Genomic DNA, 19,870 nt, shown 5'->3' on the forward strand with positions numbered 1-19,870 from the left:
TATATGTTTTCAGATTACTCTGCTATTTTTTAAAACCATATACATTATGATTTATGGTGATATGTATGTCTACATGGAAAAATAAGTGTGTGCTAAAAAAGGCTGCTGTGAATCAGTTGTAGTACATAATCTCCTCTTAAATGCTTTTGTGTGGGCTTCTAAAAACTTTCATGTGATTGTATACATTACGTAAATGATATGAATCATACTGCAATGTGATGACTAGTTGTGGGAAACTTGTCATGAAACATATAGTGTGCTAAAGATATGATTAAATCATTACATGACAGCAGTTTTCACTTTGTTAAATGCAGTTTCTGATTCTCTATTCCACTGTAATTTGTTGTAAAACATTGAAAAAAACTGAAGTTTTAACTGGACATAAGTGATGATGTATCAACGTACCTGTCTTCTCAAACTCCTCGCTGCAACAGTGATATCTGTCGTCTCTTGGCTGTCAGTGGTTCCACAATTAAGATATATGTGTATGTGACACTAAGCCTTCGTTTTGAGTGTGTGTGGCGGTTTATTGTGGTAGACATAGTATACCCCATCCTTGGAGAGGGCCCTTTATTAGTGTATGGCCTGTTACTGGATCTACATCACTGCCACTTAGACATTTACTCGGACATTTACACTATGTGGACAGCATTGCCATACACATGATCACTGGTGATTCTCTATTCTTAGAACTCCAAAAAACAGCTCCCAGAGTCCACTCAGCAGCTACCTAAACCAGTGTCTGTACTGTGCTCAACAGCACATTATATACGAGCCATGCTAGGACCACCAATTCAAATCAACCACATCGATACCACCCAAGAAACTGAATGTGGTGAAGAAAGAATTTTATTTTACGCGGTTCCAAGGGATCTGTCGCCTGTCAGACAAAAGAGGGGCGTCGCCCTCCACATACTTCCAAGGAAAACCAACGGATGGCGAGCATGTGGTGATTACTGGCAGCTGCCAGCAGAAAGTCGTATACTCCTAGCTCACTTATTTGTTACATAGTTTAATTCTTAATTTCTTTGCGTGTTTTTGGTACTTGCATTGTTTAATTCATAAATTTCGGGCGTATTATAGTATTTGAGAGTTGTAGCATCGCGTTTTAGTACCCGAATAGTGTAAATTCGCGAAGTCGTCTGTCTTCTGTTTTTGTTTTGAACGGCCAGTGTCGGTTGGTCACAGCCAGTGTGCTCCCTGCCGCCGTTGGATAAGCAGCTGCCAGCAGAAAGTCGTATACTCCTAGCTCACTCATTTGTTACATAGTTTAATTCTGAATTTCTTTGCGTGTTTTTGGTACTTGCATTGTTTAATTCATAAATTTCGGGCGTATTATAGTATTTGAGAGTTGTAACATCGCGTTTTAGTACCCGAATAGTGTAAATTCGCGAAGTCGTCTGTCTTCTGTTTTTGTTTTGAACGGCCAGTGTCGGTTGATCACAGCCAGTGAGCTCCCTGCCGCCGTTGGATAAGCAGCTGCCAGCAGAAAGTCGTATACTCCTAGCTCACTCATTTGTTACATAGTTTAATTCTGAATTTCTTTGCGTGTTTTTGGTACTTGCATTGTTTAATTCATAAATTTCGGGCGTATTATAGTATTTGAGAGTTGTAGCATCGCGTTTTAGTACCCGAATAGTGTAAAATCGCGTAGTCTCCTTCCGCCGCCGAGCAGTGTGTCAGCAGTGCGCAAGTAGCACCATTACTGCATTTATTAGGCAATCTTGTATTTTAATAACCGTTTAAATTTTGTGTCGATTTGTTTGTGATCTCTGTAGATTAGTTCAAACGTTCTCTGCACAACAGTTTTAGCATGGATAGGGACTGCATCTCCTGTGTTCGGATGCAGGCTGAGTTGGCATCCCTTCGCTCCCAGCTTCAGGCAGTGTTGGCTTCGGTCACACAGCTTGAGGCTGTTGCCAATGGGCATCATTGTGGGGGTCCGGATGGGGGTTTGTCGGGGAGGGCCAGCTCGTCCCACGCATCCCCCGATCGGACTACGACTGTGGCTGCCCAGGATACTGCTCACATTGAGGCTGACCCTTCACCTGTGGTAGAGTGGGAGGTCGTCTTGAGGTGTGGCAGGGGGCGAAAGACATTCCGGAGGGCTGAACGGAAGGCCTCTCCAGTTTGTCTGATGAACCGGTTCCAGGCTCTGTCTCAGGCTGCTACTGATCTTCGGCTGGACGTGGCTGCTTGTCCTGCTACACGGGTAGCAGGGGTTGTGTGGCGTGGACTGGGAGTTTTTTTTTAGGTTAGATGGCCTCGGGAAAGTACAGAAAGGGCGACAGCCTCAAAGGGTGTGGGGAAAAGTCAGGACATGCGGGGACCAAGCAGCAATTGGGAGCTCCAACGTCAGGCGCTTAATGGGGCCCCTTAGGGATATGGCAGCAAGAAAGGGGAAGAAAACAAATGTGCACTCTGTGTGCATACCGGGGGGAGTCATGCCAGATGTGGAAAGGGTCCTTCTGGATGCCAAGAAGGGTACAGGGTGCACCCATCTGCAGGTGGTCACTCATGTCGGCACCAATGATGTGTGCCGCTATGGATCGGAGGAAATCCTCTCTGGCTTCCGGCGGCTATCTGATTTGGTGAAGACTGCCAGTCTGGCTAGTGGGATGAAAGCAGAGCTCACCATCTGTAGCATCGTCGACAGGACTGACTGCGGACCTATGTTACAGAGCTGAGTGGAGGGTCTGAATCAGAGGCTGAGACGGTTCTGTGACCGTGTGGGCTGCAAATTCCTCGACTTGCGCCATAGGGTGATGGGGTTTCGGGTTCCGCTGGTCAGGGGTCCACTACACGCAACAAGCGGCTACATGGGTAGCAGGGGTTGTGTGGCGTGGACTGTGAGGTTTTTTTTAGGTTAGATGGCCTCGGGAAAGTACAGAAAGGGCAACAGCCTCAAAGGGTGTGGGGCAAAGTCAAGACATGCGGGGACCAAGCAACAATCGGTATTGTAATTGTAAACTGTCGAAGCTGCATTGGTAAAGTACCGGAACTTCAAGCGCTGATAGAAAGCACCGAAACTGAAATCGTTATAGGTACAGAAAGCTGACTGAAGCCAGAGATAAATTCTGCCGAAATTTTTACAAAGGCACAGACGGTGTTTAGAAAAGATAGATTGCATGCAACCGGTGGTGACGTGTTTGTCTCTGTTAGTAGTAGTTTCAGTAATGAAGTAGAAGTGGGTAGTTCCTGTGAATTATTATGGGTGGAGGTTATACTCAACAACTGAGCTAGGTTAATAATTGGCTCCTTTTACCGACCTCCCCACTCAGCAGCATTAGTGGCAGAACAACTGAGGGAAAATTTGGAATACATTTCACATAAATTTTCTCAGCATGTTATAGTCTTAGGTGGAGATTTCAATTTACCAGATATAGACTGGGACACTCAGATGTTTAGGATGGGTGGTAGGGACAGAGAATCGAATGACATTATACTGAGTGCACTATCCGAAAATTACCTTGAGCAATTAAATAGAGAACCTACTCGTGGAGATAACATCTTGGACCTATTGATAACAAACATACCTGAACTTTACGACTCTGTAAGTGCGGAACAGGGAATCAGTGATCATAAGGCCATTGCAGCATCCCTGAATATGGAAATTAATAGGAATATAAAAAAAGGGAGGAAGGTTTATCTGTTTAGCAAGAGTAATAGAAGGCAGATTTCAGACTACCTAACATATCAAAACGAAAATTTCTGTTCCAACACTGACAATGTTGAGTGTTTATATGTATAAGAATCACGGTTGAATGCTAACAGTGATAACCAGTATAATAACAACTGCTACCTAGACTCCATAATGGATTATATTAAAAAAAGTTATGGAAAAAGTCCTGGGCAATCGTAAAATACGTTTTAGACAGGTACGTGCCGAATAAAACTGTGAGGGACGGGAAAAACCCAGCGTGGTTCAACAACAAAGTTAGGAAACTACTTCGAAAGCAAAGAGAGCTTCACTCCAAGTTTAAACGCAGCCAAAACCTCTCAGACAAACAGAAACTAAACGATGTCAAAGTTAGCGTAAGGAGGGCTATGCGTGAAGCGTTCAGTGAATTCGAAAGTAAAATTCTATGTACCGACTTGACAGAAAATCCTAGGAAGTTCTGGTCTTATGTTAAATCAGTAAGTGGTTCGAAACAGCATATCCAGACACTCCGGGATGATGATGGCATTGAATCAGAGGATGACTCGTGTAAAGCTGAAATACTAAACACCTTTTTCCAAAGCTGTTTCACAGAGGAAGACCGCACTGCAGTTCCTTCTCTAAATCCTCGCATGAACGAAAAAATGGCTGACATGGAAATAAGTGTCCAAGAAATAGAAAAGCAACTGGAATCACTCAACAGAGGAAAGTCCATTGGACCTGACGGGATACCAATTCGATTCTACACAGAGTACGCGAAAGAACTTGCCCCCCTTCTAACAGCCGTGTACCACAAGTCTCTAGAGGAACGGAAGGTTTCAAATGATTGGAAAAGAGCACAGGTAGTCCCAGTCTTCAAGGAGGGTCGTCGAGCAGATGCGCTAAACTATAGACCTATATCTCTGACGTCGATCTGTTGAAGAATTTTAGAACATGTTTTTTGCTCGCGTATCATGTCGTTTTTGGAAACCCAGAATCTACTCTGTAGGAATCTACATGGATTCCGGAAACAGCGATGGTGTGAGATCCAACTCGCTTTATTTGTTCATGAGACCCAGAAAATACTAGATACAGGCTCTCGGGTAGGTGCTATTTTCTTCGACTTCCGGAAGGCGATCGATACAGTTCCGCACTGTCACCTGATAAACAAAGTAAGAGCCTACAGAATATCAGACCATCTGTGTGGCTGGATTGAAGAGTTTTTAGCAAACAGAACACAGCATGTTGTTATCAATGGAGAGACGTCTACAGACGTTAAAGTAACCTCTGGCGTTCCACAGGGGAGTGTTATGGGACCCTTGCTTTACACAATATATATAAATGACCTAGTAGATAGTGTCGGAAGTTCCATGCGGCTTTTCGCGGATGATGCTGTAGCATACAGAGAAGTTGCAGCATTAGAAAGTTGTAGCGAAATGCAAGAAGATCTGCAGTGGATAGACACTTGGTGCAGGGAGTGGCAACTGACCCTTAACATAGACAAATGTAATATATTGCGAATACATAGAAAGAAGGATCCTTTATTGTATGATTATATGATAGTGGAACAAACACTGGTAGCAGTTACTTCTGTAAAATATCTGGGAGTATGCATGCAGAAGGATTTGAAGTGGAATCATCATATAAAATTAATTGTTGGTAAGGCGGGTACCAGGTTCAGATTCAATGGGAGAGTCCTTAGAAAATGGAATCCATCGACAAAGTAGGTGGCTTACAAAACACTCATTCGACCTATACTTGAGTATTGCTCATCAGTGTGGGACCCTTACCAGATCGAGTTGACAGAGGAGATAGAGAAGATCCAAAGAAGAGCGGCGCGTTTCGTCACAGGGTTATTTGGTAACCGTGATAGTGTTACAGAGATGTTTAGCAAACTCAAGTGGCAGACTCTGCAAGAGAGGCGCTCTGCATCGCGGTGTAGCTTGCTCTCCAGGTTTCGAGAGGGTGCGTTTCTGGATGAGGTCTCGAATATATTGCTTTCCCCTACTTATACGAGTACCTCCCGAGGAGATCACGAATGTAAAATTAGAGAGATTGGAGCGCGCACAGAGGTTTTCAGACAGTTGTTCTTCCCGTGAACCATACGCGACTGGAACAGAAAAGGGAGGTAATGACAGTGGCACGTAAAGTACCCTCCGCCACACACTGTTGGGTGGCTTGCGGAGTATAGATGTACATGTAGATGTAGAACACCAGAAAAATTCCCTATCAGTATCGTGTTCTGAATGTGGAAGACTTCTCATTCAATATCCAGGGTAAAGACGTCTTCTCAACAATAGACTTTGTACATTCTTTCTACCAAATATCCTTTGCTCTAGAAGACATATCTAATGCTACTGCCTGTACACCATTCGGCCTATTCGAGTTCACCAGGATGCATTTTGGATTACGCAACGCTGTGCAAACCTTCCAGCGTTTTATGGACGAAGTCATTCATGATCTCGAAATCTACTATGTCTAATGGTGACTATGGTTTGCTGATGTCCAACTCCGAATAGGAACATCTGGAAAATTTATAGCAAATCTTCACTCTACTCTGTTCACATCGTTTATTCATCAATCCATCTGAATGCATATTTGTATCATCTGAAGTTCAATTCTTAGGTCATACAGTAACGCCCAAGGAATTCTCGGCCGCCACATGGGCCACAGAAAGTCATAAACACCTTCTAACAGCCTTTGACAGTCCATGAGATGCGAAGATTTCCTGGTCTTTCTAACTTTCGTCCCTGTTTCATGCACAACCACACACTGTGGCCTTTCCACTGAATGATTTCTTTTGACATTTGCCTAAACCAATTGATAAAGTGCAGTGGACTACCCAGCAGAAACTGTCTTTAACAATGTGCAACCTGCTATCAGTGAGGCTGACTCTTAACACACCCTGTTCCACAAGTGCCTCTAAGTTTGATGGTTGATGTGTCTGCAGCTACAGTAGGGGCTGCCTATAACAACAAAGAGCCCAGCATGGGTACTCCTTGGGATTCTTCAGCCAGAAACTCTCTCTGTCACAGCAGAGCTGGTCAATGTACAACCATGAGCTATACACGTTTCCATAAGGAAATTCCGACATATGCTTAAATGCTGATAGTTCACACTGGTCAGTGATATCAAATCGCTAATTTATTCATTTCGTCAGAGACCAGAAAAAGCAGTCTTGCTAAACTTTATTGGCGTTGTGTACGCAATCACACATTGGTGGCCATTCAACTGAAGGACTTTTTATTAGGTTCATCTAAACTAACTGACAAATTACAGTGGCCTAGCAAGCAGAGACTGTCTTTAACAATGATAATTAATTTAGAGAGAACCACTTCAGTTCTGTTAATTTTCATTCAAGTCATGACCTGTTTAGTGATTTTAAAATCCCATCTTGAGATGTGTCAAATTATAGTATTTGGTAATACATAACAAGCGGCTGGACCAGTCAGTGCAAGAGTTACAATCACTGCATGTTGGTGAAAAGTGATGCTGCCAGGCAGCCACATGCCTTTCAGTTGCTGATTTCCTACGCTGCAAATCTTGGTTTCTAACAAGGTCAAGCCTGCAGTTGCTGAGGCTGTGCTCTTAGCACACCCTGTTCCACAAGTGCCTCTCTTTTTGATGGTTGACACATCTACAACTGCTTCATCAGCAAAGAGACCAACATTGCCAGCCTTTGGCATTCTTCAGCCAGAAATTAACTCCATCGTAGCAGAGTTGATCAATGTAGGACCGTGAGTTATATGTAGCATATGTTTTCTTTAAAAAATTCCGACATATACAAGAAGACCGACAGTTTAAGCTGATCAGTGATATCAGTGATAACAACATGGTAATTTATGCATTTCGTTAGAGATCAGGAAAAGCAGAACTGCGTCACCTGCAACATTTAGAATGCACAGCGCAGTTCACAACACAGATTGTCCATGTCAATGGCAATTCGGTACACCACAGTTTTCCTCTGCCATTTAGACGAAATTACAAGTGAAGTCCACTATGAAACACTTGCTTCGGCAGAGCAATATGATAGTGAGCTGCAAGCCTTGCTTGTCCGTCCATCTGGTTTACGGCTTCGTATCCAGATTTCTCTTGCAAAAGTAATGTTCTGTTGTGATGTTTCTACATCAAATCATGCCTGTTTGTGAGAATGAACTATTGACAGCAAGCAATCTCAACACTGCATGATTTGTCCCACCCTGGGGTCCAGAGCACAACAGTGCTGGTTAATGGAGTTTTTATGTTTCCGAACATGAACAGAGACTGCAAAGCTTTTGTGCACCAGTGTGTGGCCTGGACAGAGCTTTTGTGTATGACCTGTCAACGTTATAAGATCACCCGTCATAACAGTGCACCCACTGACACCTTCATTCCATCCAACCAAAGCTCTGAAGATATGCACACAGATATAGGACCATTACTGCAATCTGTAGGATGCACCTACTGCCTAATGTCATTGACCTCTTCATCTGTTACCTCAAACAGTTGCAACCACGTTTTTCCATGGATGAATTGCTTGTTCGAGTGCGCCATTCCATATCACCACTGACCAAGGCAGGCAATTTCAATCATGTTTATTCAAGTCACTGGCTGGTCTGTTGAGGCTGAAGCACAATCGAACAGTTGCGTATCATCCAGCAGCAAATGGCTCAGATGAGCGTTTGCCCTACCAATAGAAGTATCCTTACGATGCCATGGATCACAACGTTGCATAGAAGTTCTACCCCAGCAGCAGAACTAATTTATAGTCAATCAATTCGATTGCCCAGTGAATTCCTTTGCAAAATGCCTAATAACCTCATTGAGGCATCAGACTTTGTTCAAAACTTACATTTGCACATTCACCAAATATGCACTCAGAAATCAGCATACACAGTGCCCTATAATTTTTGCTGAGCTCTGGAAATGTAATCAAGTTTTTGTCAGACGTAATGCTCTGTCCAAGTGTCTGCAATCACATATGACGGACCATACACAGTCCTTAGTCGACATAATCAGACATTTATGGTTGATGTGAATGGTACCTCAACTACAATTTTCATCAATGATCTTAATCTTCCTTTCTGCACCTCCTATGTTGATACTTGCAAACCAGAGAACAAGTTACGGGATTTAAAAGGTGTTTAATTTTCTTGCATGATGCTTCTACCTCACCATTTGCCTATGAGCTACAGCAACTGCCACTAGGTGGATATTTTCTCATTTTATTATGGTTCATTCGACAACTCAGATCTTGAATAGTTTGCTTATGTACATGAGAAGTTATCATCATGCGAGAATAATGGGTTTTGTCTTTAACTAAGTAAATAAATAATTTGTAAAGTGTCAAAATGTTTTTTAAGCTGTGAGATAGGAATCTCATTCTAGCATTCAGCAATTAAGTGTAATCACTAATTTGTGATAATGTTACAAACAATCATTTGAAGTAACTTATGGATTATAAAAAACTTGTAACTGAGAATCTGGACGTGCAGAAGTTCATATTACTGCAGAACTGCCTATATTGTGAAGATCTTTTGTATTTCAGGATTATGATGATAACTTGTTACTTTAGTCATTAAGTGTAAATATTACAGTCAAGTGGAATTACAATGTTTATTGGTGCCTTTAGAGATTTAAAGCTACTCTTGGCCCTGATTAAAGTCCTATGTAAATACAACAGTGTTTATATTCGAGTAATCACTAAGTAATAACTGTTCTGCACAACAGTACAAAGTTTAGTTACAAAATTTAGTACTGTACCCATAAAGGAAACGTTATATTTACAGTCACCTTAATCTTGACTAACTATAAAAATAATAGCATAGGAGAACCGTTGAGACAAAAACCATGTTTTCCAATGTACCCTCGATGTGCTGAAGATAGTATCCAAGAAATTAACGTATAAATTTAGAAATGGTGCTCAACGGAATTTGAAACCTGTGTTGCAGTGATGGCAGTGCCTCCAGTTCCCAGGTATCCCAACGTTATTTACAATTTAGTGTGGACCTGCAGGGCATTTCACATACATGTAATAGATTTTCGTATAGAGAATCTGGCTGAAAAGGAATTCAAATATGAATTCACTCTTTCAAAAATGATTTTTTTCCTGGAAAATAACTCTCTTAGCAGTGTATTGAATGCCTGAAAACAATTTCTACGAGATACCCATTCCTGTGCTCAGTATCTTGGGTCTGTTATTTCTTTGTCCTTGCTGGAACAGGCTCATCAGCTAAAGCCTGCACAACCATATCAACTTCCATACAAATAAGGAAGAAGTGTTTTCACCTGAAGCTTTATGGTAAACTTCGGTAACACTAGCCTCACGGCACAAATAACTTTGCTTTCGCCATCTTGAATGTCACATAAGTAAAGATTCCAAATTAAGCGTGTGGTAACGCTAACTTGCATATAGTGTTAGTGCTAGGGGATGCACATGTAAGCAATCCCCGCCTGTGGAAAGATAGCTTAAAGGATATTTGTCAAATATATTTTATAAAAGACTTTGATGGCGAGTGGGGTACTTTTATCGTATTTTTTGTAAAACAATGTGTGGTCCTAGATTTTATAAAAGGTTTTTCGAAGAAATTCGACAGTGTAATGTGGGCCTTAGTCAGGGGTCTGAGAGCTCACAGAGGTAATAAATGTAACTTTTCCTAGACTTACCATGTTGTAACAATTTTTTTATTTGTCATTGTGAAGAACCAAGTTATCATTCAGTAATTAGCATGATGATAAATGAGCTATATCAATGGTAAGCGTCAAGAAATAGGTGTGTGACACTATTTTCCAGAAATATGTAATTCTATGGTTACAGTAAGTCAAACAAAAATTGAATTCAGACGTTCCCTGACATCCATGTACTGCAGATGACATACTGTATTAATTTAGACTTGGAGCTGATTTCTGACTGCATCCTCTCAGCACACATAACGCAAAAAATATAAAGTAGATACATAACCTATGAAAATAGCAAAGAAGAGTAATTTTCGTGATGAACGATCACTTACTTCAGATACCGTTCGAATTATAAAAATGGCAACAGTAAGTCTTTGATTGAACAAGATCCTGAACGGGGGCTTTCCATGACAGTTTACTATCTATCTGAACACCTAGAAGTTTGAGATTTTCAGTTTCACTAATCATATTCCCATTCTGTGAAATTAAAACGTCATGTTTTGTTGAATTGTGTGTTAGAAACTGTAAAAACTGATTCTTACTAGGTTTTAGCGCTACCTTATTTTCTACGAACCACGAACTTACGTTACGAACTCCACTATTTGAAACCGAGTCAATGTTGCACGCAACATCCTTTACTACCTAGCTAGTGTCATCAGCAAACTGAAATATTTTAGAATTATCCATAATACTAGAGGACATATGATTTATATAAATAAGGAACAGGAGTGATCCCTGGGGCACCCCCCCCCCCCCATCCCCACCCCCGCCCAAATTGACCATACTTCACTCAGAACCCACATCACAGCCATTCTCAACACTGTCGATAGTGACCTTTTGCTGTCTGTTGGTAAAGCAAGAGGTGAACCAATTGTGAGCTGATCCCCATATCCCGTAATGGTAAAAGGAAAAACCCAACAAAGATGAAACTGTGGTGAAGCAAGTTTCGGGATTAAACAAACCAAAAAAACTGTATTTTTACATGAAGGTGGATTCTCTTTAATTAATTATTATTTTCTGGCAATAGGATAACAGAGCTTAAAATTCCATTGCGATAAATAGAAACGATTGAAGAGCCATGTTGGGGAACATACGAAAGCATAATGAGAGCAGTTTCACCGAGTGGTTGTTATTGACGCTTTTGTGACTGTTCATCTAATGGAATAAATTTTTTTTCGGAGAAGGCGAATGACTGTTGCGCCAGTTAGCATGTACATGTTTTTAATGCTTCTGGAGGCCCTTCAGTGTCTCCTCCATAGACGAGTTCAACGAAAATCTCTGATCACTTGAGCGACTGAGCGTCAATAGTCCGACTGTTGTTGTTTACATGTGTAAAGGTTATGTTGGAAAAGTTACGATGCTTAACTTAGTACAGACCGTCTGTGTAATTCTTCCGCGTCACCGTACAACAGGAAAGCTATGGCTAGATGTAGGGTCGCGCTTTCGTTGGATTTTCCTGAATGATTCGAAAAATATTAGGTCTAGAAACGGTTGTATAATTGGGTATCGAAGAAAGCCGAATATTTATCAGAATAGCAGGGCACTTTGCACTTTTGGAAGGTTTTGTGCAACAGTTGCCTTTCCAGTTGTATTAGCGAAATCCACAATGATGGAAAATCAGATGTTCAAGCAATTGCCTGGTGCTGTCATCGACAGTTCAGAAACCGTCTTATCGAGAACATGGATTTTCGTTAGACTTATTTTTAGGGTGTTTCATTTGTTTGTTATTTTCACACCATTCGTCTTTCTAACACCTTTGCTATACATGGGAGAAAGATGTAGAGAATGTTGGTTCAAATTATTTGTTAATGGTAAGTATGGCATAAACTGTGGCTTTGAATAAATTAATGTTACTCGTAAATTAAAATTACATCTGCTCTGCTTAACTCTTACAGTGCTTTTCTTTAGTTGCGAAACAGTTTTCTTGTTTTATGATTTGTTCTTCAGAAAAGAATTCCATAGCTCAGAACAGTGTGTACATACATTTAGTTTGTAAGTAGAAACTACCGACTGTGAGACACTGACGACGAACTCCGAGAGCGTAACTTGCTGGTGGTATTATTCACGCATAGAAATTTTGTGTTATTTACACAGTGTATGTAGGTACTATAGATAGTAGATCTACAAGTCTGCTATCTGTATGCTCTCTCTTCTTTGTAAACTCTACGTTAGGTGTGATTGGAAGCAGTTCTTAGATGTTGTTGTCATTGTCGTATTGAGTCCAGAGACTGGTTTGATGCAGCTGTCCATGCTACTCTATCCTGTGCAAGCTTCATCTCCCAGTATCTACTCAACCTACATCCTTCTGACTCTGCTTAGTGTATTCACATCTTGGTCTCCCTCTACAATTTTTACCCTCCACGCTGCCCTTCAGTACTAAATTGGTGATCCTTTGATGCCTCAGAACATGTCCTACCAACTGATCCCTTCTTCTAGTCAAGTTGTGCCACAAATTTCTCTTCTCCCCAGTCCTATCAATACATCCTCATTAGTTATGTGGTCTACCCATCTAATCTTCAACATTTGTCTGTAGCACCACATTTTGAAAGCTTCTATTCTCTTCTTGTCTAAACTATTTATTGTCCACGTTTCACTTCCATACATGGCTACACTCCATACAAATACTTTCAGAAACAACTTCCTGACATTTAAATCTATACTCAATGTTAACAATTTTCTCTAATTTCAGAAATGCTTTCCTTGCCATTTCCAGTCTACATTTTATATCCCCTCTACATCATCAGTTATTTTGCTCCCCAAATAGCAAAACTCATCTACTACTTTGAGTGTCTCATTTCCTAATCTAATTCCTTCTGCATCACCCGATTTAATTCGATGACATTCCATTATCCTTGTCTTACTTTTGTTTATGTTCATCCTGTAACCCCCTTTCAAGACACTGTCCATTCCATTCATCTGCTCATCCAGGTCCTTTGCTGTGTCTGACAGAATTACAATGTCATTGGCAAACCTCAAAGTTTTTATTTCTTCTCCATGGATTTTAATTCCTACTTTGAATTTTTCTTTTGTTTCCTTTACTGCTTGCTCAATATACAGATTGAATAAAATTGGGGATAGGCTACAACCCTGTTTCACTCCCTCCCAACCACTGCTTCCCTTTGATGCCCCTCGACTCTTACAACTAAAAAATGGTTTCTGTACAAATTGTAAATAGCCTTTAGCTCCCTGTATTTGACGCCTGCAAATTTCAGAATTTGAAAAAGAGTATTCCAGTCAACATCATCAAAAGCTTTCTCTAAGTGTACCAATGCTAGAATCGTAGGTTTGCCTTTCCTTACTCTATCTTCTAAGATAAGTTGTAGGGCCGGATTGCCTCACCTGTTCCAACATTTCTACGGAATCCAAACTGATCTTCCCCGAGGTCGGCTTCTACCACTTTTTCCATTCGTCTGCAAAGAATTCGTATTAGTATTTTCCAGTTGTGACTTATTAAACTGATAGTTCAGTAATTTTCACATCTGTCAACACTTGCTTTCTTTGGGTTTGAAATTATTATCTTCTTCTTGAAGTTTGAGGGTATTTCTCCTGTCTTACATATCTTGCTCACCAGGTGGTAGAGTTTTGTCAGGGCAGGCTCTCCCAAGGCTATCAGTAGTTCTAATGGAATGTTGTCTATTACCGGGGCCTTGTTTCAACTGGTTCTGCTCTGTCAAACTCTTCGCACAGTATCATATCTCCCATTTCATCTTCATCTACATGCTGTTCCATTTTCATTATATTGCCCTTGTATAGAACCCCTATATACTCCTTCCACCTTTCTGCTTTCTTTTCTGTGCTTAGAACTGGGTTTCCAACTGAGCTCTTGATATTCATACAAGTGGTTTTAAATTGTAAGACATTTCCAGGGGCAGATGTGGACTCTGACCACAATCTATTGGTTATGACCTGTAGATTAAAACTGAAGAAACTGCAAAAAGGTGGGAATTTAAGGAGATGGCACCTGGATAAACTGAAAGAACCAGAGGTTGTACAGAGTTTCAGGGAGAGCATAAGGGAACAATTGACAGGAATGGGGGAAAGAAATACAGTAGAAGAAGAATGGGTAGCTTTGAGGGATGAAGTAGTGAAGGCAGCAGAGGATCAAGTAGGTAAAAAGACGAGGGCTAGTAGAAATCCTTGGGTTACAGAAGAAATATTGAATTTAATTAATTTATTGATTTATTTATTCATCCGTAGACAACTTGTGTTGTATGGATGTCGTCAACTGTAATGAGAGGAGAAAATATAAAAATGTAGTAAATGAAGCAGGCAAAAAGGAATACAAACGTCTCAAAAATGAGATCGACAGGAGGTGCAAAATGGCCAAGCAGGGATGGCTAGAGGACAAATGAAAGGATGTAGAGGCTTATCTCACTAGGGGTAAGATAGATACTGCTTACAGGAAAATTAAAGAGATCTTTGGAGAGAAGAGAACGACTTGTATGAATATCAAGAGCTCAGATGGAAACCCAGTTCTAAGCAAAGAAGGGAAAGAAGAAAGGTGGAAGGAATGTATAGAGGGTCTACACAAGGGCGATGTACTTGAGGACAATATTATGGAAATGGAAGAGGATGTAGATGAAGATGAAATGGGAGATACGGTACTGCGTGAAGAGTTTGACAGAGCACTGAAAGACCTGAGTCGAAACAAGGCCCCTGGAGTAGACAACATTCCATCGGAACTACTGACAGCCTTGGGAGAGCCAGTCCTGACAAAACTCTACCATCTGGTGAGCAAGATGTATGAAACAGGCGAAATACCCTCAGACTTCAAGAAGAATATAATAATTCTAATCCCAAAGAAAGCAGGTGTTGACAGATGTGAAAATTACCGAACTATCAGTTTAATAAGCCACAGCTGCAAAATACCAACACGAATTCTTTACAGACGAATGGAGAAACTAGTAGAAGCCAATCTCGGGGAAGATCAGTTTGGATTCCGTAGAAACACTGGAACACGTGAGGCAATACTTACCTTACGACCTATCTTAGAAGAAAGATTAAGGAAAGGGCAAACCTACGTTTCTAGCATTTGTAGACTTCGAGAAAGCTTTTGACAATGTTGACTGGAATACTCTCTTTCAGATTCTAAAGGTGGCAGGGGTAAAATACAGGGAGCGAAAGGCTATTTACAATTTGTGCAGAAACTAGATGGCAGTTATAAGAGTCGAGGGACATGAAAGGGAAGCAGTGGTTGGGAAGGGAGTAAGACAGGGTTGTAGCCTCTCCCCGATGTTGTTCAATCTGTATATTGAGCAAGCAGTAAAGGAAACAAAAGAAAAATTTGGAGTAGGTATTAAAATCCACGGAGAAGAAATAAAAACTTTGAGGTTCGCCGATGACATTGTTATTCTGTCAGAGACAGCAAAGGACTTGGAAGAGCAGTTGAATGGAATGGACAGTGTCTTGAAAGGAGGATATAAGATGAACATCAACAAAAGCAAAATGAGGATAATGGAATGTAGTCGAATTAAGTCGAGTGATGCTGAGGGAATTAGATTAGGAAATGAGACGCTTAAAGTAGTAAAGGAGTTTTGCTATTTGGGGAGCAAAATAACTGATGATGGTCGAAGTAGAGAGGATATAAAATGTAGACTGGCAATGGCAAGGAAAGCGTTTCTGGAGAAGAAAAATTTGTTAACATCGAGTATAGATTTAAGTGTCAGGAAGTTATTTCTGAAAGTATTTGTATGGAGTGTAGCCATGTATGGAAGTGAAACATGGACAATAAATAGTTTGGTCAAGAAGAGAATAGAAGCTTTCGAAATGTGGTGCTATAGAAGAATGCTGAAGAATAGATGGGCAGATCACATAACTAATGAGGAAGTATTGAATAGGATTGGGGAGAATAGAAGTTTGTGGCACAACTTGACCAGAAGAAGGGATCGGTTGGTAGGACGTGTTCTGAGGCATCAAGGGATCACCAATTTAGTATTGGAGGGCAGCTTGGAGGGTAAAGATCATAGAGGGAGACCAATAGATGAATACACTAAGCAGATTCAGAAGGATGTAGGTTGCAGTAAGTACTGGGAGATGAAGCAGCTTGCACAGGATAGAGTAGCATGGAGAGTTGCATCAAACCAGTCTCAGGACTGAAGACCACAACAACAACAACAACAACAACCCTGTAGTCACCTGACGAGAAGTCTTGTTCCTCTTGCCACTGAACTCCACTAATTCCCACTATATCTAACTTTAATATATCCATTTCCCTTTTTAAATTTTCTAACCTGCCTGCCCGATTAAGGGATCTGACGTTCCATGCTCTGATCCATAGAACGCCAGTTTTCTTTCTCCTGATAATGGCTTTGTCCTGAGTAGTCCCCGCCTGGGGATCCAAATGGGGGACTATTTTACCTCCGGAAAATTTTACCCAATAGGACATCATCATCAATCATTTAACCATACAGTAAAGCTGCATTCACTCAGGAAAAATTACGGCTGTGATTTCCCCTTGCCTTCAGCCGTTCGCAGTACCAGCGCGCAAGGCCGTTTTGGTTAGTGTTGTAAGGCCAGATCAGTCAATCATCCAGACTGTTGCCCCCTGCAGTTATTGAAAAGGCTGCGGCCCCTCTTCAGGAACCACACTTGGGTCTGCCCCCCCCCCCCCCCCCCCCCCACCGCCACCTCTCCCAATTGTGGTTGCACCTATGGTACGGTTATATGTATCGCTGAGGCACGCAAGCCTCCCCACCAACGGCAAGGTCCATGGTTCATGGGGGGTTGTTTTTAGATACACACCTTATTCCTCATGATTCTAGCTAATTTCGTTTGGGTACAGAAGAGTATTCGACAGTTGTCATTGGCTTTTATCTTTGATGTAAAGTTAATAGCTGCTATGCTATTACAGTTACATGTTTCCTCTGTCACTGCTCAAAGCTGACAGCTAGTATAGAATATGCGTGTCAACCGAAGCGTCCGATCCCACATGTCGGATTTGATCCCCGACGTAAGGCTGTTGTGGTGTGTGACGTCATGACGGCGCAGAATTTAGTTTGTGAGAGTGTACTGTTTGTAGCTGTCGTTTTGATGCGATCGGTGGTGCTCTCTGGTGGTGTGTTAGGTGATGTTTTTGGTTTAGTTTGCGAGTGTGGCGTCGTGTGTGAATTTAGGTAAATTGCTTTTTTTATGTCTTTGGTAGGTATGGATATGACTGACAGGGTCAACAGTTTTCGGTTGCAGGCTATGATGGGGGACAGTGCGTTGTCTCTAATAAAATTTCATCATTTATTCAGATTTTTGGATGAAGTCATGAGGTGTTCAGTATGTCGTGAAGAAATGAGGCTTGCTTAAAGTTCCGGCATCTCGGACCAGCGACGGCTGTATGTGGAGATGTCGTAAGGATAACAGGTCAAGGGAAGTGTTCGATCCCAATGTGTGGCTGTGGATGTTGGTATTGGTATCAGGAGATGTTTTTGAGCGATGTAGATCAAGGGAAGTGTTAGGTCCTAATTTTTGGGATCGGGAGCTGATGTTCAGCTGTATAGGTCAAGGGAAGTGTTCGATTCCAAATGATGGGATCAGGAGCTGATGTTGAGCTATATAGGTCAAGGGAAGTGTCCGATTCCAGATGATATTGTGTTTAGTGGTATTTGCGGAGTTTTGTGATGTCGGTTTTTTTCGTCATTTTGCGTGGTTTTGTATGGGGGTGGGTGTCTAAATTTGTTTATATTTAGTTTGTCCCCACTCAAAAACCCCCTATTTCCCACGTTTGTCCCGTTAGTGTAATTAGGCTTTTTGTGGAACTTGTGTGTGTTTGTTTTTCGCTGTATTTTCGTCCTCATAATGTGTACGTAACGACTTTATATGCTCCATATTGGAATCGTGGTTTATGGTTGTTTCCGCCATGTATGTGACATCATGGGTCAAAGCAGACGGGCAGGATCGGACGCTTCTGTATTTCCGAATATGCCTCTTTATCCATTTAGTGGTAAAATGTTATTCATACTTATTCTGTATACAGAGGATTTTGGTCAGATTGAGGCCTTTGATACTACTGACATAAGTGACTTGTTAGCCCAGAGCTCTAGCTATGATACAGATCAGCCTGTTACCACAACCTATTTCCCGAAATGTAATATAGTTGCAAAACAAACTCTTTCCGTGTATGTATGTCACATCACAACATCATTCTATGAGAAGTGAAAGCCTTTGTGCTGTATCTTTAGTTTCAGTTGATCCAAGATCTATAAATGATGCTACAACAAGAAACAGATTGCATTTCTGCTGAGAGAATTGCACATGTTTGTGTAGTTCTGCAAATAAAAGCAACCAAGTGTCCTTGTATACATGAAATGTATTCGCCATTGTGGATATGAACAAATATCAGCTGACAGAAATGAAAATTTATTCCAGACTGGGCCTCTAACCTAGATTTTCTGCTTGTTGCGAGCAGTCACTTTACTCTTAGGCTATCCAAGGACAACTTATGGCCAGACCCAAACTTCCAAATGTTGTCAACTGCAACAAGGGGGAAATCTGATTTGAGTCCCGATCTGGCACAAATTTTCGTTGTAGTAGTTCCATTATACAGCTGGTGGCTGTTCATATTCACAGCTGTGAATAAATTTCATGTATTTCATAATGGCTGCAGCTGCTAGAGAGCCTGATCCTCCAGACATGCATGATGTCTGAAGGAGCATTGTGTTATAATTCGGAATAACACAAGCGCTGCAATATCATATTTATCTGCTGACACTGTGCAAACGACTTTCATGTAAAATGACTTGCCTGTACAGAATATGTGTAACCGATGTATGAGTACAGGTTGTAGACAAATGGTTGATGACATATGGAAGTTTAGGTTTGGCTGTGAGTCATGCTCATGTAGCCTAGTGGTAAGGTGACTGGGGACATTGCATTATAATTCGGAATAACACAGGCACTGCAATATCGTATTTATCTGCCAAAACTCGGCAAGTGACTTTCATGTAAAAAGTCTTGCCTGTATGGGAATATACATAATGGATGTAAACAAATGGTTGATGACCTATGCAAGTTTGGGTCTGGACGTGAGTCATGCTCGGATAGCCTAATGGTATGAGACTGCTTGCGACAAGAGAGAAATCTGGGTTACAATCCCAGTCTGGCACATGTTTTCATTGTTGTCATTCCATTATGCAGCTGATGGTTGTTCATATTCGCAACTGTGAATACATTTCATGTATTTCATAATGACTGTAGTCACTGCAGAGTGTGTTCGCCCAAAGGAACATTGCATCGTAATTCAGAGTGACACAGGTACTGCAATATTGTAGGTTCCCTTGTCATCCAGTCCCACTGGCTGGTAGAATTTATGTGTAGATCTGGAATGTGACAGAGAGACCTTTACTTGTACTCATACAGAAGCAACTTGAAATCAGTGTATGCAGCCCTACAGTTGTTTTATGTTCCAATAATTTCTATAAAACATTCCCATTGGTCGGTAGCTGCTTCACTCTTTCAAAGAAAGGGTGTTCCTGCATTGCCTCAAATCCATGGTCAGTGTCAGAGTATGCCTCAACATGGTATTCTCTCATGTCAACCATTTCTGATGCAGTGTTTAGCACTCTGGAGTGTATGGGAGGTAGATGTTTC

General features: G+C 41.3%; 1 protein-coding gene across 3 annotated transcripts in view; it reads left to right on the forward strand.

Annotated features, from left to right (window-relative positions):
• Positions 1-11,596: 11,596 nt before the first annotated feature.
• Positions 11,597-19,870, forward strand: part of LOC124606921 (uncharacterized aarF domain-containing protein kinase 2-like) — a 105,006-nt gene continuing 96,732 nt past the window's right edge. For all 3 annotated transcript variants that reach the window (XM_047139035.1, XM_047139033.1, XM_047139032.1), the window contains exon 1: positions 11,597-12,105. Coding sequence is in view for 2 of the 3 variants with exons in the window: in XM_047139033.1 (XP_046994989.1) it covers positions 11,622-12,105 (484 nt within the window). In the remaining variant the exon portion in view is untranslated. The remainder of the gene's footprint in view (positions 12,106-19,870) is intronic.

Source organism: Schistocerca americana, chromosome 3 (genome assembly GCF_021461395.2).
Source record: "Schistocerca americana isolate TAMUIC-IGC-003095 chromosome 3, iqSchAmer2.1, whole genome shotgun sequence".
Classification (NCBI taxonomy): Eukaryota; Metazoa; Arthropoda; class Insecta; order Orthoptera; family Acrididae; genus Schistocerca; species Schistocerca americana.